We start from the raw sequence: 21467 nt of genomic DNA on the forward strand, positions 1-21467 counted from the left end.
GTTGAATGTTTTTGTCAAGAACAGTGCATAGATTTTTTTTTTTTAGGGGTTCCCTGTTGTAATGGCATCAATTTACATTGAGATGCAACAAAAAATAAAACAGATTGATAGGGAAATGTGTGGTAGGATAGGGGAATATTGAGTAGTACAAGTATGATTTTGCTGTGATATTTTTCTCAATAAAGCATTAGGTGAAAATACTGTGAATAATATGAATTTCATGTTGCCACATGTCATGAGGTGTTGTCAAGTGGCAACACTATGCATGTGCTATGTTTGTTGGTGTTGTTAAGGTGGAGCTAGATCTGTGCTTTGCATTTTTAAGTAGTCTGTGTTGCTACTTTTGCTGTGGGGTGAGTACTCTGTCCTGTGCTAGGTGGTCTCAGCATTTGTTGAAGATCCTTGCTCAGTCAGTGCTTCCAGTGACATTTATAAAAATTAGATAATCTCATCCATCCTTCCTTCAACATTTACCAGCTTAAATTTTTGTGCACAAAAATTTCTTGCTTTCATATTTTCTGGTAATATCTAGAAGGATAAGCAAATCTTTTGAAAAACTCCCTCTGTACTTATTACTGTTACATATTGCAAGGCAACACCTTTCAAAGGGGAGCTGAAATGCAAATGACATGTAGTTTCATATTTTCTAGCAGCCATATTTCAGAAAGAAACAGTGAAAATTCAGAGTAATGATGTATGTTAACACATGTCACTTCAACGTTTAATTTCCAGTTTGAAAATGAAACATCCCCACTCCCTGCTTACTTCTTGTCCAGATTCTGTAGAAATCAGTCTGTGTTTTACACTTACAACACAATTTCCAACCAACTACATTTCAAGGGTCTAGTTGTCACGTGTGGCTGGTGCTTCCATATGAGGCCAACACTAGTCTAAGATATTCTTGAAGCAGCCTGTCAGACCTGATGCTAAGCAGTCTCCCAAAGCTGAGTCACAGCAAAGCCAGTGATTGACAGCAATGCGAGGTGGGTGGAGAGGGAAGGACACTTGGTGTGTGGTATGCATTATAGAGCAGCATAGGATGATAGCAGGAGTTGAGCTGTGAGGAGAACTGTGTTGATTCCCAGGATTTGGTACCTAAGACAGAGCTGGCATAGAGACTGATCATGGTTCTTAAGGCTGAATTCCCACACTGGGTAAGATTTAGGCTGTACTCCAGCTTGGGGCAGCGTGGAAGCTGTTGACATAATTACTTCACTAGAAAAGGAAGGAGAGCTGCAGCAACGTTATTAGTTGGTGGTTCTGTTCCCTTCGAACTCCTATTGTAAGAGTCCAGCTTGCAACCTTGGAATGATTTCTTTTTTATTTTTAATCTTAATTCCCATTTAACTGTATCTTGGAACCTGAGCTAGGCCCACCCAGCACTGAGACATTGGTGGCGCTGAGACATGACTCCCACCCAGCAAGATGGAATAGAGGGCACCCAAATGGGGGGCATGGGGAAAGACTAACACTCACAGGGAGCAACCCTCTGCACAGGCAGTATCTCATTTGAAGAATCAGTGCTTCTACGTGCATACGTGGGCTTTTCATTGATGTTGGGTCACTGCCTCCTTTTTAGGAACTCTTTTTGTTTAAAGCCCCAGTCTGTACTTTTTTTGTTTAAACCCCCATTATGTATGTCATAATGTACAAGTAGCTAAAAAAACAAAAAAGGTAAGTTGCTAAATGGTAAATGGTAGTTTTGTTATGATTGCAACAGTTGAATATTATTCATCAGAATTTAGGTTTCTTCTTTGTCTTTTCACCTTTAATGTAAGAGGTAATGTAGCATAGGATCCTTCCTAGATATATCTTTGCTGACTTTAAAATAACCTTTGATTTTGCCTAAAGGATGATATTTCTTCTGTGGATTCTTCAGAGTTACTGTTATCTTTGAATACAGTGTTGCACCTAAGACTAGTTTCTCTTCTCTCTGCCTGTTAAAGAGTTGCTTGAAGTGACTCATGTTCTTTGCAAGTCACTAAAATCACCTGATTGAGAACTGGTTAAATTCTCTACAAGAGAATATTGTAGGCTGGGCAGCGGTGGCGCATGCCTTTAATCCCAGCACTCCGGAGGTAGAGCCAGGCGGATCTCTGTGAGTTCAAGGCCAGCCTGGTCTACAGAGCGAGATCCAGGACAGACACCAAATCTACACAGAGAAACCTTGTCTCGGAAAACAAACAAACAAACAAACAAACAGAGAGAGAGAGAATATTGTAGAACTATATAGTTATTTTTAATGTGTTTTGTGTGAATTATATTTGCATACAGTGAAACAGCATTCAGAAGTTAAAAATACAATATATACGAAATAATATATACTATATTACTATCTGTATTCAAAGAACATGCACACACACACATAGGCAGTTTAGATTTCTGTAAGTATGGAAGTTGTCGGGAATTCTCGATTAAGAACTGATAAGAACAGCTCTGAAGAGGGACACTGGTAATAAGGGAAGCAGTAGAAAGACATAATTAAATCACCTCTGGGTCTCTGTTTTGCAGTGCTTGGGATTGAGCCCAGGGCCTTGTGCCTGCTAGGCAGGCATTTTACCATTAAACTGTGGCCTTCTGAAAATTTTAGACCATGTAGTCTGTTTGGAAAATGCATAAATGTGTGAAGGAGGGAGGGAGAAAAAGATGTGACAATCAATTTGTTCACATTGCGATAACAGGAGAAGAACTCGGTTCCTGAGATGTGGTTCGCAGCTTATCTGAAGCAGTTTGTAGAAAATAAGCCATGGGTAGGTTTATTAGGATACCACACCCTTTCCTCTGCCCAGCAGAGAGGATATCAGGAGAAATGTAAATAGCATCATGTTTTCACATACATTCTGAGAAGAAATACAAAATTAAGGCAAACCACAAGATGAAAAGCTGGCTTTTCTGTTCCCTGATACAGAAATATCTGGCAAACAAGCGGCTGTATTTGTAGATTCTTTGCCTACTCTTGGCCTTAGCAGACTTCTGGTCCTTTGTTAATCAGATTGAGCTCCACAGTCTTTTCTCTTGTCTGACTCAACCTTTACTGTGGCAGGCAGGGTTTGTGGGCACCTGCAGGCTCCAGATCCTGATCCTGCTGACTTCACATTAACACAGTCTGGTGGGAGGCTCGTGTATCGTGCACATGAAGTCAGTGTCAGATCAGAAAAAAACACCTATGCTTTGCATGTAGCATGCCAGAGCTCTGGGAATTGTGGGGTGACATGGGAGAGGATGAGAAAGACTTGGGAGAGCCGTTTCCCATTTCCGTGCATAAAGTTCTAATGGCCTTCTTCTACTAGCTGATTAATAGGGCTCACTCAATTCTAACCAGGTACACAAGATAATCATATCTATAGAATACTCACTGAAAACTTAAAATCCAATAGTAAATTATAAAAGTTTTTTTTTTTCCTCATGGGTTGAGATTTGCCAAATAAGAGTACAAAATTTTGTTTTAATGTGAACTAAGGTATAATGTGGAAAAGTGTTACTAAGTTAAGTCACTCATAAGGGAGTCCCTGGGCCTTTCTCCAGCCCAGAACTCCTGTATCGACGCAGGGAAGTTTTAAGGCTTGTCCTCACTGTTCCCGCATTCTGGTTTCTTTGCATTGTTCTGTCCAAGTCAATAATTTTAACCCTATTCTTGTATAATTCACTGCTCCCTGTCTCTCTGAAACAAAACAAAGTAGACTATGCTTTCTACAGGAAATCTGTATTTATTCCAGAATGCTCTGTGTGCCATTTTCTTGTTTTTTCCTTTTACCATGTGTGGGAGTGTACAAGTGTGTGCTTGGGGGTGGGGGGGGGGGTGGTATACATATATGTGAGTATATGTGCACCTGAGGGTTCGAGGCTGATGTCAAGAATCATCCTCAATCTCTCTCTTCCACCTTATTCATTGAGGCAAGGTCTCTCAGCCAAACCCTGAGCTCACATATATAGATAGTCTCGCTACCTGGCTTGCTCTGGGGAGCCCCAACTCCACATTCCCAGGCTGGGTGAGTATTTACAGATTTAAAATTGCCCAATTTTACCTTCTGTATAAATAGTCTTGATTTCTTTCAAAGTCACCGGGTCACTACTTCCTTCTCTCGGTTTTATCCCCATTTTCCTCCCTCTTTTTTTTTCTTCCTTTTAATCTAATTTTAATCCTTTTTCACAGGAAGTCTAGACAATGCAGAATATTTTTAAATGACTGATACTATTAACAGTAAATCCCAATAACAAGAGAGCACTTCTGTTGTACATTGACTGTCCACTTCCTTCAGCCTCTTAGGATTCTGCCCTCTGTTAATATGCATGCTGGACCATGTTGGAGCTCACTGATTTGTTCTTCTCTTCTCCCTCTTCTCCTCTATTCTGAAACTCTTTATCCCTTCACCAGATCAAACCTGGGGTAAGAAAACCCATGGCCTTATCTAGTCTTTCTGCCTTATTCTGACCAGCTGTGATGTAGTTAGCTTGGCTATTTTGGACATTTTCTTTCTGGAACAAAATTTGTATAATTTTAATTAGGTAAAGTCTTACCCTAAACTCTTGCCATGCTGTAATCCTTGCTTGCTTTGCGAAAAAAATAGGAGACTTTCAACCAGGCCCACGTTATTCTGACAAACTTAAAAAAAAAAAAAAAAAAAACTAGTTATTTATGTTTGCCTGCATGTGTGTCTGTGCACCATTTACAAGCCTGCTGGAAGTTACAGACAGTTGTGAGTCATCAGCTGGGGCTTGGAATTAAACCTGGGTCCTCTGGAAAACAGCCAGAGCACTTAACCACTGAGTTCTCCAAGTCCTTTTCTCAAACCCATTGGCCATAATATAAAACATCCAAACTCACTGGTGATAGTGAAGAGATTCAAAACTACTGGCCTTGATACAAAAGATTCACACTCATTGACTGCTTGAAAAAAGCTTACAAACTTAACTACATGTAAATTAAGATAAAAAATATACCATAAATAAAGATATAGCAGATGACAAATGAAAGAATAATTATACTATGAGACTAATAATTGATGTTGTATCTCCACTCAGATAAAATCTATAGCTCAATAGGAAAAGGGCCATAAACTAACAAAAGATAGATAACAGTCATTAAACAAGAAAGGTGCTCATTTTTACTATTAGTAAGGCATTTTATCTTAAAGGTATTTTTTTTCTGCCAAATTGGTGCATTTTAGTAAGTAATATGTGTAGTATTTGGAGGATGTGATGAAATAATAGCTGGAGATGGTTGTGATGACTTGTATTAATTATCTGCTGTGATACAAACCATGCTATATCTTTTTTTTCAGCTTAGCACAACAAAGATTTATTTTCTGTTTCTATAGACCAGGAATCCAGGAGCAGCATCCTCATGAGCTTTTAGTCAAGCTATCAGCCAGGGCTGCAGTCACTGGAACTGGATGGTCTCCTTGCAAGGCCACTCACATGGATGTTGGCTGTCCCTGTTCCTTACTGCCTCATGGCCAGAGACAGCAGTTCCTCAAGAGCCCCATCATCCATTCTCACCTAGCACCTCCTCCCTTGAGCAAGTGATCTGAGAAAGAGAGGTACCCTAGTGTCTTAGTTCTGGACAAGACATGCTCTCACTGCCACATGCTTTTGCTCACACAGTCTAATCCTGAGTAGAGAATGGGAAAGCACCACACAAAGGCACAGCTCCCAGGAGGCAAGGAAGGACCCATGAAGCCCTTGGGGGCTGACTACCAACATGCCTTTTTTGGGACTATATGTCTGGGTATTTATTTCTCTTTGTCAACTGGGTATAGAAGTATCCATATGATGTGTATTGTGGCTTGGTGTACAAGATAGCTTTTCCCCCCACTGTCTGGCACTCGGGTAGAATGGCAGAAGCACCTGGAGATCATGTGAACAACTTTCGCTCTATGCAGACTTTCCACATGGCTAGTGAGTGGGGTTGATCTTACTCCTTAAAGGGCAGCTGAGCCAGCATCCCAGGGGACAGACTGAAGGGGCAGGGCTCCCTGTGATCTAGCCTTGGACTTTCTCCATGTCATAGACCTGCCCAGATCTAAGACACAGCAGGAGACATGACCAGGAGACAGAGCTTACTGTGAAGGTCCGTCTTTAGACCTGCCCTGGGCAGTTATGGTTGCGAGAAATGATGCTGACCTGTTGTAAAGCAGCAATGCATATAAAAAGAAAGTATTCTACTGGGTTTGTTTGAATATAAACTTAATGAAATTTGTGTATGGACTGGCTTCATGATATGTGGGGGAAAATAGAGAAATTAATAATGAGATGAATCTGAGACATTTTAGCTTTCAATTTGAAGAAGAGATTTACTAAGAAGGGAGAGATAGAAAAACAATTGTTTAAAAAGGAGAATCTGGATTGTTTAAACCGTTGGTCTTCGTCCAAGAAAATACAAGTACAGATGTTCCCATTAGGAAGGGAGTTTAGCTGGGCCACTTTTATGTCCCTGTGGTTCCAGCTACTTGGGAGGCAATGGCAGGAGAAACTAGTAAGGCCAGGAGTTAAAGGCCAGCCTAAGCAACATAGAATGACCCTGTCTCGGAAAGGGTGTGTGTGAAATAGGGACATTATCCATGGTGTGTTGCTTGATAATATGACAGAAAACAGTTCCTATCATGAAGAAACGAGTGTCTGTTGTGTGAGATTAACGTATTCATATTCATATGTACATAAACCCCTTAAATTCTAACCTGCCTTTCTAGGACTATGTAAGAGTTTGATTAGCCTGGCTTGATTGCATGCCCATACTACCAGTACTTGAGAGGTGGTGGCAGGAATTCTGTGCTGCCTTACTCCTTGTCTCAAAAGAAAGAAAGAAAAAGGGTTTGGATTAAACTATAGTCAGGGGACTTTTTGGAGGCTTTCATCAAAAGAGTGCTATAACTCTAATTGTGTTTGGGAAAGATGAACTTGGCAGTGCAAGGAGTAGAAGAAGAGGGGGAGGCAGAGCCTTCCGTGGAAGCATGTCTAGCTCTGTGTACATCTCTGAGCTCAGTCCATGGAAGCCGCAGACAGTGTGGCTTCTGGTTTGAGTCTGGTGTCGAGTCCAGAACAAGCCACGGGAAAAGATACGATAAATTGAGAATTAGTGAATTATAACTGGCTGAAGCTATTTGAGAAAAGCTGGTCTAAATTAGTGAACCCTCTCAGATTGAAGTCATTAGAGTCAGAGCTGAAAGAATACGGTATTAGTAGGTGATAGACCTGTAGAGACTGGATCCTGCTCACTATAAAGGCTTGTGAAATGTCATCTTATTTTCTTTGCTACTGTATTCGACATTTTTCTTTTTTTTTTTCTTTTTTTTTTTTGGTTTTTCGAGACAGGGTTTCTCTGTGTAGCTTTGCGCCTTTCCTGGAACTCACTTGGTAGACCAGGCTGGCCTCGAACTCACAGAGATCCGCCTGGCTCTGCCTCCCGAGTGCTGGGATTAAAGGCGTGCGCCACCACTGCCTGGCGACATTTTTCTTTTTGAGAGGGGGTTTCATGTAGCTGGGACTAGCCTTAACTCCTGATCCTCCTGCCTCTGACTTCCAAGTGGTGGGATTACAGATGTGTACCACATCTGGCCTAGTGTAGGAATTTCAAAAAAGGCTCAACAGGGGAAAGTCCAGTGCAGAATTCTTGTGGAGGGATAGGTGTCACGCTTTGTGTGAAATGCACTGGAGGAGCTCATGGAAACATGGGCTGATGGAAAGATGTTAGGATGACCTTTACAGGCTTTTGAAGGAAGAGGCTTTTACCTATTTGTGTTTTTCTTTTGGTCATTATTTTATTTTATGTGTGTAGGTGATTTGTTTGTGTGTATGTCTGTGAACCATGTGTGTACAGTACCTGCAAAGGCCAGAAGAGAGCACTGGATCCCCTGCAACTGGAGTTACAGATGGTTGTTAGCTGCCATTTAGGTGCTGGGAATTGAACCCATGTCCTCTGGAAGAACAGTCCATGCTCTTAATCATTAAGCAATCTCTACAGCTCTTTGATCATGTTTTTAAAAATAAAATATTAAATATATTGGCCTTCAAGTCTCAGTGAACAAAAGGTTTATACTCAGACCTCATTTTCTTGTTTTCATGGTATCTTTGTAATACTGATTTTTTTTTTTTAATTGCAAGAAATTTGCTTTAAAAAATGTCTTGTTTATTCCAGGGGCTACGTTAAGTATGAGACCTGCCCCCATTCCAATAGAGGACCCTGAATGGAGACAAACACCTCCCCCAGTCTCTGCCACACCTGGAACCTTCCGACTCCGACGAGGGAGTAGATTTACCTGGAGAAAGGAGTGCCTAGCTGTCATGGAAAGGTACGTCTCCTGTTCCTGTGAGATGCTTCCCAGACAGGTTTCATATCCAGCAAATAATCTGAGGTCCAGATTTTAGCTCTGAAGATATTACAGACTATTAGGATTGCTCTGTTGTTGAAATAAGAGAACTCACAAAGCTGGGATTAGCATCTGTCGGCCTATTTTACTTACATACAATTTAATCTTGTCATCAGTAGCATAACAGTTTTTAGAGTTAATATTTTTAAATGTGTATTTTTGTATTGTTTTGAAAAAACTCTGAAGTCTTTATTTTCATCAGTATTAAACTGTAAAGGAGGGAACTGAGACTCACTTTTCTGAAACAGGGGGTGATCTCAATGAACGGATCTCCAAAGGTTTAAAAATATATTTAATAGAACCTGATCCATATCTGATTTTAGTACTTTTGACAGCTTCATTTTCCCCATCTGACATGGTGTAAATACATGCTTATAACACATTGCTGTATTTAGTGTGTGTGTGTGTGTGTGTGTGTGTGTGTGTGTGTATGTGTGTATGTATGTATGTATGTATATATATATATAGGTATGTGTATATATATAGTAACTGTCCTTTAAGTACCCCTCCCCCTCCAACACACACACCTTCCATAAGTGAGATCTCTAGGACTCTGATTTGGTGGAGAGGTTGACAGGCAGCAGGGTCATTCTTATCTAATCTGACCACTAGTGTGGCATCCCGGACAAAACACCTGATGCGGGTTCAGAAGTACTGAAACCTGACTGGACTGATGAAGTCAGAGACCAAAAGTGTATCTTCTTGTCTCTAAATGAAAGTGTCAGTAGCCAGCAACATGCTACCCAGGATGTTGGCCATCTGTCTTTTACCTGCTTCACGGCCGTTTCCCGGTGCATTGACATCACTGCCTGACTGAGGGCAAGCTTTACAGTGTTGAGTTCAAATGACATAGAAGTGAATAGGTAGCCATGGAACAGCCAGTTATCCATTGCTCTGAAGTACTCTCTCTCACTCTGGACTGTGGCTAAGAGTAGAGCCATGTGTTTAATAATGAGCCCATTTCTTCCTGATTGACGGAAGTGAAAGGGGGGACTCACGTTCTGGGGGTCTGATTGCAGTCTGCTCCATTTTGCTCATCTCTAAAGTTTGATTCTTTCTGAAAGTTTGTTTCAAATTTTCCACATAGCTGATGGGAATGAAAATAATGCCTAGCTTAAATTATTCACAGCATTCATATTTTCCTCTGGGAAACATAATAAATTTTGATATATTTTGTGCCTAGTATGGGTTCTAATTATGCTGATGATAACAATCAGTTTAATTTTTCATTAAGATATTAAAGTACATTTGTCACATAAAGTCAATATGAGAAAGGATTAAACATTGAGGAAACAGTAGATGACATTCTTCATGTGTTTCAGGAATCAAACCTCAGGGACTCAGAGACTAGGTTGCCCTTTACTTCTGAATTTTTCTTCCAAGGTAGCAACATCCATCCATAGAATCATACTGACTAAATTTTAGACATAAAGATATACAACATTTTATCTTTTTATAGGTTCCTATTTAGTTCTAACATATTTTTAACCTTAATTTTAATTAATAAATATCTTCACCTTAGGACTTAGTTTTCTCTTGCTTCATTTCATCCTAACCTGGCACAGCTAGAGAGGATGAGGCTTAGGCCTGAGTTCTCAGAAATGCTGAAAGCCTTTCAACGCACCGAGTAGCAATTGTCTAGATGATCTGCATCCTCCAAAAAAATGGAGGTTTGTCTCAAAAGTGGAATATGAACTCCCCTGGCCTTAGAGTAGTGCATCATGCTTTTTGGCATAGACTGAATGTTTGGATAAATACATAGCCCAGCCAAGTAAGCCTTATTCAAATATGTTAGTATAGAATAAAAGTAAAAATTATTCCATTCCTCACTCCATACAGGAAGATAAATTTCAAATCAATTAGAGAAGTGAATTCATATACATAGAAGAAGAAAGCATAGGGTACCCTTCCTATTCTGGAAATGGGAGAGATGTTTCCTAACTGAGCCTCATAATCCAGAAGAGAAAGGAAATGATGGATAAATATAAATGGAAAGAACTGTTGGGGTAAAACTAAGCAAAGTAGTAAAGTAAATTAGAATAAAATATTTGCAACTTTTATTACCCTTAATATGTAAAGAGTTCCTAAATGAGGTAAGACCAACAGCTCTACAGAAAGATGGGCTAAAATAAGGGAGTGGCACAAAAATAATGCAACAGCCTTTGAAGCACATACAAAAGTCTAAAGTTATTGTTATTACTACTTGTTTTGGGTTTTCTTGAGACAGTCTCACTTTAGCCCTGGCTAGCCTTCAACACATGGCAGTTCTCCAGTACCAGCCTCCAGATGTTGATTTACAGATGTAAACCACTGCCTCCCAGCAAAGATGCTAACCTTGAATCAAGAGTGATTCAAATTAAAACTCCATTGAGATACCATTCTTCACCTGTCACCCTGGCAAAAATCACAAAGTTTGGCCAAGTTTTCTCTTGATTCTGCTCTAGAGAAATGGCATTCTCATCCTTTGTTGTGAAAATGCAAAGTAGAGCAACTTCCGTGGAACAGAGCTAGGCAGTGTCAGGGGTAGTTACTAATGGACTTACCGTTTGCAACAGCAGTCCTGTTTCCAGAAAATTATGTCAAAGATACGCTGACAGAAATACAAAAGAACACTGTTACATAGTATCAGAATGCCGACAAGAGCCTGAATGTAGTGGTCTGGGTGAATAAGTATAAAACCCAAAAGGCCATCGACATGGCTCAGAGGTAAAGCATGTACTGTGCAAGCCTGGCAGCCTGAGTTCAGTCCCTGGGACCTGCATAAAGGTGGAAGGAGAGAGCCACCTCCACAAAGTTGTCATATGACCTCCACATACAAGTGTAAATGCCCTTAAAACAAATAAACAAACAAAAAATAACTGTATTGAGAGAGAGCTCACTTGTTGAAAGTGCATTTTTTTTTCATTTTTAAAAAAGACTTATTTATTTATATTTTATCTATATGGGTGTTTTTTGCATATATGCATATATATGTACCATGTGTATGGAGGCCATGCCCATGGAGGCTAGAAGAGGGCATCAGAAACCCTGGAATTGGAATTACAGGAGGTTGTGAGATGCCATGTGGGTGCTGGGAACTGAACCTGGGTCCTCTGTAAGAGTAGACAGTGTTCTTAACAACTGAGCCATCTCTCCGATCTCTACTCTCCTTACTTTCTCACTGTGTAACAGTGATTTCTAAGATTGCTGCAGTCATAGTCTTGACTCCGAGTCAATTTCTGGTGGAACAGAAACTAAAAGAAGGCCCTAGCTAGGATTAAACTAAGACAGCCCGGCTGTAGAGTCTGTGTTCTTTATCATTGTGATATGCTACCTATTTTCCAAAGCCTTGTGCATATGTTGTAAAAAGTCTCTCAAGAAATGACGGGAAGAATCTTTGTCCCCACACGACATGTAACTTCTTGCCAAGATCCATGAACAATCTGAACTTTCCTCCTCATTGTCTATATTGGTTATTTTTCTTCATGATGTGATAAAACACCCAACAGAAGTAATCCAAGGAAAGATGGGTTTATTCTAACCTCCAGTTCAAGGGTACAGTCCATCTTGGTGGGTGAGGCGTAGCATCAGGAGCCTTAAGGGGCAGGTCACATCGCATCTGCAGTCAGGAAGCAGAGATAGATGGTTGTCGTCGTCGTCTTCTTCTTCTTCTTCTTCTCCTCCTCCTCCTCCTCCTCCTTCTCCTCCTCCTCCCCCCCCCCCCAGTCAGGAAGCAGAGATAGATGGTTGTCGTCATCGTCTTTTTCTTCTCCTCCTCCTCCTCCTCCTCCTCCTCCTCTTCTTCTTCTCTCTTTTTTTTTTTAGATTTTTTTTTACCATTTCCTATTGTGTGTCTCTGTGTGTGGCATGTATATGCAGGTGTATATTTTAAAGCATTGAATGTTTATCTGTAGTCACACATCTATCACCACATTTACTTCTATTATGCCCCTAGGACCCTGGGGGTCTAACAGAAGCTACTCTCTTTTTTTCCCATCCCTTTTTAATTTTGTGTAAACATTAATCTGTGTACAAATTTGCCTGCTTTGGACATTTTAATATTATGAGTGAAGGAAGCCAGATTAGGAGGCTGTTAGAATAACCTGGGCCTGAGTGATGAGGGTCCAAATGATCGTAAGAAGACAGAGGGGTTAGATAGGGATAGAAGGAGTAACTATCAGAAAGGAGTCTGAGGAAAGACATAATAGAACTAGCTGTCGGTTGAGGATGGGAATGACAGCATCCAGAGCATCAAAGGAGCTTGGCTTGGTGATGGTCTGGGCACTCACCGAGGAGACAGCGTCTGTACCATTAGAAAATGGACTGGCCTTGGAAAAATCATTCAACATTCCTAGACTCCAATTCTTATATCTATAAAATTAGCTGGGCGGTGGTGGCACACGCCTTTAATCCCAGCACTCGGGAAGCAGAGCCAGGCGGATCGCTGTGAGTTCGAGGCCAGCCTGGGCTACCAAGTGAGTTCCAGGAAAGGCGCAAAGCTACACAGAGAAACCCTGTCTCGAAAAACCCAAAAAAAAAAAAAAATGAAGATTTAGATATAATGACAGAATAAAGGAAGATAAACTTCAGAATTAGACAAGGTTTGATCCCAGTCCCTCGCCCAACCCTTGTATTGAATTGTTGGGAACTTAGGGCCTTGGTAAGTTGAGATGTGGAAGTTAATGGAGAGGAGTATGAAGCAATAGTAGAGTGCCGCGCCCACCCACTCCCTCCCCACCCCCACCCCCACCCCATTTATTGCTGAGAGCATTTGTTTTCAGGGTAAGCCCGTTCCAGCATTAAGTATGAAGTTACCTGACATGACTCTCAGAAAGCACTGGAAATGGGAACGCCATCATGAAGTTATTTACTACAGGTGATGTCTGGTTACATCTTTCAACTTATACAGTTACTGCGTTTTTTTGGGTTTTTTTGTTTGTTTGTTTGTTTTGCAGCTAAATGTAGCTAGAAAAAAAACCTAAAAACCCTGCTGATTTACCTCATTTTAAATTCATGACCATGAACCTCAGATCTTTAATTCTGTCAGGCACTCATACTGTCTTCCTGGCTTGCCCTTTCTTCTTTCTTAAAATTATTTTACACTTTGTTTTCTCTCTGAAAACTCCTCAACCTCCTTATCTTGTAGTAACCTTGCTTCACATTTGACTGAGAAAAATAAAGCACTCACCGGAGAATGTCCACAGACTATGGCCTGCTGACGTACGTGCATATGCAGAGACTTGTGTGTGTGAAGTTTTCCTATGCCTTACCACACCCAAAGCACCTCGGTGATGTATTTTGCCCAGTACTTATCAGAGCATTTTACTTATAGTAGATGGTCATTATATGTTAACACGTTATCAATGTTGCTTTTTTTTTCTTTGCTGACCTTATTGCATTCTCTATCCTATGTACACGTCTTTTCCAATATTGACTCCCAGAAACATTGATTATCACAAGGGCAATATTATGTGGTTCTATTTATAGAAATATTCAGAATAATCAAATTTGTAGAAAAAGAACATACTTGGTATTTGCTCAGACTGGGAAAGAGACAGGTCTGGGGGCCAGGAAACAGCACATCACTTTATGAATATACTAAAAGCACATTTCAGATATGTAAATTGCTCCACATGTGAGTCATTCCTCAACAGAACTGCACATGAAAAAGGAAAATGCCATTAGGAGTATCCCCCATTTAACCTCCACATTTGATCGCCATTGCCCTCCTTTTCCAGATGAGGCAACCGAGGCTCGGGGGGTAGATGACTTCCTAAGGCCATAAATCCAGTGAACAGCAGAGCTACATGTGTCTCTCTAGACAGTGCTATTTGCATACAAGTCCTATTCCTTGACAAGAAAGCCATTTTCTTCTGGGTTTATACAGTGCCCTTAGCACATGAAGTAGGTCTTGGTTAGCCCAAGTCGTATGCCCTGGATTAACATCTCTTCCAGCCTTCTGTTTGGCTAAGAACATCTAAGGGTTTTAATAGGGAAAAGATGCAACACAAATGTTAAGAATATTATTGATGTTGGGCCACAGGAACATGAGGAATCACAGGTTTATTTTCTTTGTGTAGTTGTCATGTTTCCTATTTAGAACGGTATTTGTTGTCTTAAAGAAGATTTGACTCTTTTAATAGAGAATTTAGAATGACATCATTAGATAATCTTAGATCAGTTACTTATTAAACTTTTGCTATATATTAGCACTAAGCTAGGCTTACCTCAGTGGTTTATATATTCACAAGATGGAAAATGTTAACTATGTTTTATACTTGGAAGGCCTACGTCTGCAGATAATGTGAGGCGCAAATTGGGATTTCCATTCCAGAAACCCGCCCCTTCATTCATCCCATCAGTCAACTGCTTCCTGGTAGTGAGGCAGTGTCTGGAAGAGAGATCTGAAACAGCTCACAGTGGAAGAAGGTCATGGATTTGAAGGCTGGATTTGAATTCTGGAGGGTTGCAGCCAGGTCCCCAGTTTACCCCTTCCTATGCATCTGTCAGGAATCTGGCCTTGGTGTCCTTTAGCTTTGGAAACAAGTGTATCTCTGGAGTATTAGGGTCTGTGGCTGGAATACAGAGAATAAGAGCTGGCTATTGCTCCTATTCCTGTTTCCTCTCAAGGGAGGAAGGTAAAAGAAGCTTCTAAGTCAGGCCACAGTTAGGGAGATGGGAAGAAAGCACCAGCTTGGGGAGCCTTGACCAGACTCCAGAATCAGTGTGAGAGGCCTGGCAGTGTCCACAGGTCTGGGCTCGGAGCTGTGAGAAAGTGTCTCATGCTGTTCTTTTTAGTCCAGTGATTGAATGACTGTGTGTCGTTGTGTCCAAGAAGATACAAATGAATGTGTCTATGTGCATTTGGAGTTAGTTCTACTGCATGTTTTGATGTTCTTATGGACCAGTATACTTATAATATGCTTTTGTTCTTGGGTTGTTTTTTGTCATGTTCCTCCTCTTTAAGTAATAGAGAGAGGGGGGAGAAAACACCAGTAAACATAGAGCCCTTGAATTATAAGGAAAATGGCTTTTGTTCTTTTGACCTTTGAAATTGACATAACAACTTTAAGAAGTTAATCTAAAATACTCTCCCCAGAAGCCAAGGAAACAGCACTGAACACAAGCTTGAGAGTGAGTGTCTCCTTCCTCCAAAATTCAAGTATCCAAAAATAGGTTCTTAGAATAACTGCTGTCGTTAGCGAAAATAGCATTGCAGCCACAGTACTATGGCAAACACAAATTAAATCAAAGCTCTAAACTTGGTGTCCCTTCCCTTAACCTGATGTGTGTATGATCTGCGCTTGAGACGTGTCTGACACACAGATGCATTTCACACAAGTGGATTATTGCTTCCTGGGAGAATTAGTATGGAAGAGACGAATCGGCTTATAAAGCATGTTTCTGGAGTGGTGTTTGAGGGTTCTGTAATTTAATTCCCTTGGTCTTCAGCGTTTTGGAATTCTTCCCAGGACAGTTTGTTAGCGCTTGGGTTTTGGTGTCAGTCTCATCCCTATCTCTTTTTAACTTGTAGTTTCAGTGAATTTCTCGCCGGGAGGGTTCAGGAGAGCAGCATCTGCAGAAACTAAGCTCTAGCTGCAGGCTAGGATGGCCTAGGTACCCTGAGCAGACCAACCCTGGGCCGCAGAGTCATCCCTGACTGGGCTCTGAAGATCATTTTCCAAAGATGCAGTTTTCATGCGTCTCCTGATGGTTGGTTAATGCCTCCTTCAGCAATTGGCTTGTAGAGAGGTTCCCTCAATTTCACTGTTTACAGATGTAGAATAATGAAATATCTTGAGAGTGTTAGGATCTGAAAGTAGCAAAGAAAGTCATTGTTCACCTCCTATTTCATCGAGGTTGTTAGAATTTCTGCTTTCTTATAAAATGAGAAAACTGCAAACTCATGTCTAAGTAGTAACATAGACAAAAATTGACTTCTCTTATTTTTCATTTTGTCCCTAAAACTTACTTTACAGTTTCAAGAATATTTATTTCATTTTTTTCTGTATTATATTGTTGCTGAATTGAGTTAGCCTGCTGAGGAAAGTATCCCTTAGCTCCTACATCTCAGGCAAGTTAGTAACACCGAGAAGAAAATGGAGTGTGTTTCTTAGTTCTTTGCATTTAAGTGTGATTGCTTTTAGCAAGTGGCTAAGTCAGTAATGTTGAACTTATTAAGTGGAATGCCACAGCTGTTGAATTTATTAAGTAGAATGCCACAGCAAAGGACAGATACAGCTTAGTAAACTTGAGGGAAAATAGAAATGAAATGATGTGAAGCAGATGCGTTAGTTATCATAATAAATCATAAGGCAAGGTGAGTCGTGGTGGCTCAAGCCTATCATCCCAGCACTCAGGAGGCTGAGGCAGGAGGATCACCTCTGAGTTTGAAGCCAGACTGGGAAGCATAATGAGTTCCAGGCTATCCTGGGCTGCTGAGTGAGACTCTGAAACACTGACAACAACAACAATTAGTGACGATAAAATAAAGCAACAGATATAAGTGTAGATAGATAAAGACTGAGAGACATAGTAACACTTAAATCATTTGCTTTCAATATTGAAGAGTTTATGTTGTTGTGTTCTTTTCTTTTTGTTTGATTTCTGATGATATAGTGATTAAGAACACATTGTTGTAGGTATCCTTAGGCAAGTCACATGCCATAAAATGACTATTGTAATGGCTGTGGGGCTCGGGGCATGGCTCAGTGGTTAAAACTGCTTTTCAGAGGCCTGAGGTTCCATTCTCAGCACCCACATGGCAGCTCACAACTGTCTGTCACTCCAGTCCCAGGGGAGCCACCCTTTTCTGGCCTCTGCAGCACCGGGCACACATGTGGTACGCAGACAAAACACTCATACATGTAAAAATAAAAATTAAAAAGGAAAGAAAAGAAAAGAAAGAGAAAGATGTTGTTACCTGTCCATAGAAGTACTGTGATTTGGGGTTGGGGATTTAGCTCAGTGGTAGAGTGCTTGCCTAGCAATCTCAAGGCCCTGGGTTCAATCCTCAGCTCAAAAAAAAAAAAAAAAAAGAAGTACTGTGATTTCATGGCTACTAAATGTTTACATGGCATACATGCTATGTGTCTAATAGTTCATAATCTTTCTTTCAGTACAGGGTCAAGATAAAAACAAAAATAGGGTCAATGGGATGGCTCAGTGATATAAGGCCTCGATCACCAAGCCTGACAACCTGAGTTAGGTCCCTGGTATTCACATGTTGAAAGGAGAGCTGACTCATGCAGGTTGACCTCTGACCTCCACATGTACCCCCCCCCAAAAGAAATAAATAAAAACTAAGTAACAATAATAATATATATTAGTAACTTTCATGGTGTTGCGGTTTGAATAAAAATGATCCCCATTGGCCCATAGGGTGTGGCTATTAGGAGGTGTAGCCTTGTTGGAGGAAGTGTATCACTGGGGGCAGGCTTTGAGGGCTCAGATACTCAAGCCATGCCCAGTGTGGCTTTTGTGGCCTTCTCTTCCTACTGCCTGCAGTTCCAGATATAAAACTCTCAGCTCCTTTTCCAGCACCATGACTGACTACATGCTGACATGTTTCTTGCCATGATGATAATGGACTAAACTTCTGAAACTGTAAGCCAGCCCCAATTAAATGTTTTCCTTTATAAGAGTTGCCATGGTCATAGTGTCTCTTCACAGCAATAGAAACCCTAACTAAGACACAGAGTAGTTTTGTTGAATTGGAAATTTCTGAAGTTACCACTTTTAGTATTCCTCAACCAGTTAAAGTCTGCTTTGGCTTTCTTTTAAAATGAAATCAATCCAAACAGGACATTAGTGGTGCCTAGAAGTTATTCCAGGTGCTTGTCAAGCTGAGACAGGAAGGTCACCTGAGCCCAGAGTTGAAAACTAGTCTGGGAAACAGAGTTCATCTCAGTTTTTTGGGAGGGATGCAGAGAGAAGAGGTTACCATTCACTTTTCTCTAGAATACTGCATAGTGCTGAGGCATATTGAATAGCTCTGGGCCTATAGGAGCAGTGGATGATGGTCGGGAGTATGGCTGCTAGACTCCTCTCACACAAGAGATTGACAGCCCAAAGTGGGATGCCTAAAGTAATACCAGGAGAGGAGACACTGCAGAAACACAGAAGCTGCCTCCTTTATTTGTGAACAGGACGTTTCAGTGGGTTGAGAGGAGGCAGGACATGCCAGTGGCAGGAGTGAAGGGCTGTGAGCATTTGTTCAGTCGGGCTGGAGTGGCCAGTGATCTTGCATCCTACAAACTTGGCTTTCTCTGCACTTTGATTTACATCCATGCCTCGGTGGGTTCCAGTCACACTCTTTTCCTGCTCCATTTCCAAGTTGTCTATGCTGCCACTTTCCTCCCACATGTCAACAAAGTGGAGTGCTTTGTTTTCTCAGTGCCAGTTATTCCTGAGTAGGGTTGATGTAGGACAGCATAGGAATTGAAAGACTGAAACTGGTTTGAAGTCTTCCCAGACTTCCTTTCTGAAGTCAGAGCCTGACCAGATTCCTTTTTCTAGACATGAAAGAAGTAATTTGACATTCTAGCCATGGTGACTCTTTAAAATCTTCTGATCTCCACTTCCCCTGCACCCCCTCCCCCCCGTATTATAAAGGACATTGTTATAAAAATTACAAAATTCAGTTTTCTGCTGACTTGGTGTTGAGGTGCATTGTCAGGATGGAATTACAGACAATACCACCGCTAGAGAGAATTGTTCCCCATCTGCCCAGTGTGTTTCACCCGGCGCTTCCGTGCTGCAGGCAAGCATTTTGTTAGACTCAGCAGGCATCTGAGGTACATGGCGCTAGGCATGAAGGCTAAGGGTTCTAAGTGTAGCTTGAATGTATTGAATGAGTATGTAAGAAGACCCCATAACTTCAGCAGGGTTAGCGACTGTTATCTCAGGTCTGCTCCTCCAGACATGTCTGCCGCAGAGGAGGGACAGAGGAGCATAGCATTTTTTAATTTTGTTCAAAATTTTAAGGCCTTTAGCTCAATTCAAAGATAAGTAATAATGGAAGGATTTAAAGTTAACCACTTAAAATGACTCAAAAATCACTTCATTCCCTCAGTGTTGTCTTTTCCTTTGCTTGATTGTTGTACTATTGTTTTGTTTTTTTTTCCTTCGCCCATAAAAATTACTCTGTGGTGGCAGAGTTGAGTCTCCTGCACTCTGCTCTGTAGTGAACGAGACCTAAGTGCATGCCCTCTGCCTCCCCGAGATGGCTTTGCCATCAGCTGGTCTCCCTCCCTTCTGATGTCATTGCTGTTCTAGAATAGGAAATGCTGGGGGAATAAATGATACATTTGGAATTAATAGGTGCTGGAAGTTGAAATTTAAAATGAGTTTCTCCTCTTCCATACTGTTGTGGACTTACTCAAGTGGAACGTGATGAGCTGTACCTCCTGTCCCTCTGCAGAGAAGGAAGTTCTTAGCATTTATATGAGACAGCAGGAGCCTGGACATGACCTCATTTCAATCCATTAGACTATTTGAGGAAAAAAACAACAAAACTTTGCCACTTATTGACAAGTAAAGTTATCCCAATCCATTTCTCATAGCCAATAAGAAGATGAACTGTCCTTAAATGCATTTTAAAATTGGCAAATTATGCTTCCTGGTTCCTTTCTGGTCAAACAGAAATAGCTAAAAGAGAAATTGTCGTGATGCTTTTGAGGTGGATTAAAAGTTTCCCCGTTCGCTTGTGGATACTTTGCCAGCATGTTATTTTTAACAAACAGTGTTTGTACCCCATTTCTCTAGTCTCTGAGCCAATTAAGTAGAACAGACAACCCCGTGCCCACGTGCCATTCTGTAGCCATAGTCTACAAAGAAACAAAGCACAGTTGGGTGACGGTATCATATTCAAGAGTCACCGTGAAATATAATGGCTTCATAAGAACCCGAACTTTAGGTGTGTGTAAACTAACTGAACTTACTGAAACTCTGTGGGAAACAAGTGAGCTTTCCTTCTTACAGTTCAAATATGCTAACTTCTACTTTGTATCAATTCTTGTGGGAGATTCTAGGGGACACTATATAATCAGCATGATCCAAGGAGATCTCGGCTCCTGCTAACAGTGTGGGAAGGAGTCGTTAGGCCCTAAGATCGCAGCTTACACAAGACTTTCTTGTGGATGTGGTAGATTATGGAATTGTGAGTCATTCTTCTACATGGCTGTCTCTTGGTTGAGGAAGCTTGAATGTACTGCTAAGTTTCGTGGTACAAAATCCCTGGATGTGCTCTTTTATCTGTACTTGGAAGATCTGTGTGCACTAGCAATCCTGGTCATGATACAGTGCCTCATACAAATCATCTCTTCTGTTGCTTTGGTGACATGGCATATATTAAAAGTTTAGGGCTGGAGAGTTGACTCAGCTCTTGCAGAAGACCTGGGTTTGATTCCCAGCTCACAGCCACCTCTAACTCCAGTTCCAGGGGATCAGATGCCCTCTTCCTGTCTCCACTGGCATTGTACACATACATGTAAAATAAGATAAGTGAATGCAGTTTTCAAAAGCCCAGACTCTGTTTCTATCTTGAGACTGTCATATACCCATCAGCTGACTCATCATCAAAATAGCCTTTCTGTTTAGTTTTCCCTTGGAAGTTTACTATACAGTTGCTACACAGTCTTTTAGCCGTGACATTGATAGTAATGTGTATTCTGTCAGGTATTTTCAGAATTATTTTGACTTTTTTTTTCAAGACAGGATCTCCTTACAGTAGCTCAGGCTGTCTTGGAACTAACTGGTTTGTAGACCAGGATGGCCTCAAAATTAGAGAGATCTACCTGCCTCTGCTTCCTGAGAGCTAGGATTTAAGGAGTGCTCTACCACACCCTGCCTTTTGTTGTTGTTTTTAAGAAAAAGTTTTTTGGTGGAGGGTTTTGTTTTTTATTTTGTTTTGAGACAAGGTTCTCCATAAGTAGACTTTCGGTATTTCAAGACAGGGTTTCTCTGTGTAGCTTTGGAGCCTGTCCTGGAATTCACTTTGTAGACCAGGCTGGCCTTGAACTCACAGAGATTCACCTGCCTCTGCCTCCCGAGTGCTGGGATCAAAGGCGTGTGCCATACCGCCTGGCCTAAAATTTGACTTTTAAAAGGCAGCTGAAGGCC

General features: G+C 41.1%; 1 protein-coding gene across 16 annotated transcripts in view; it reads left to right on the forward strand.

Moving 5' to 3' along the window:
- Hmbox1 (homeobox containing 1) overlaps window positions 1–21467 on the forward strand; it is a 141076-nt gene that overhangs the window by 92239 nt on the left and 27370 nt on the right. For all 16 annotated transcript variants that reach the window (XR_008217022.1, XR_008217021.1, XR_008217020.1 and 13 more), the window contains exon 6: window positions 8135–8288. Coding sequence is in view for 13 of the 16 variants with exons in the window: in XM_052732943.1 (XP_052588903.1) it covers window positions 8135–8288 (154 nt within the window). In the remaining 3 variants the exon portion in view is untranslated. The remainder of the gene's footprint in view (window positions 1–8134; window positions 8289–21467) is intronic.

This window comes from Peromyscus californicus, unplaced genomic scaffold (assembly GCF_007827085.1).
Source record: "Peromyscus californicus insignis strain IS unplaced genomic scaffold, ASM782708v3 Scaffold_12__1_contigs__length_115047231, whole genome shotgun sequence".
NCBI classification, from domain to species: domain Eukaryota; kingdom Metazoa; phylum Chordata; class Mammalia; order Rodentia; family Cricetidae; genus Peromyscus; species Peromyscus californicus.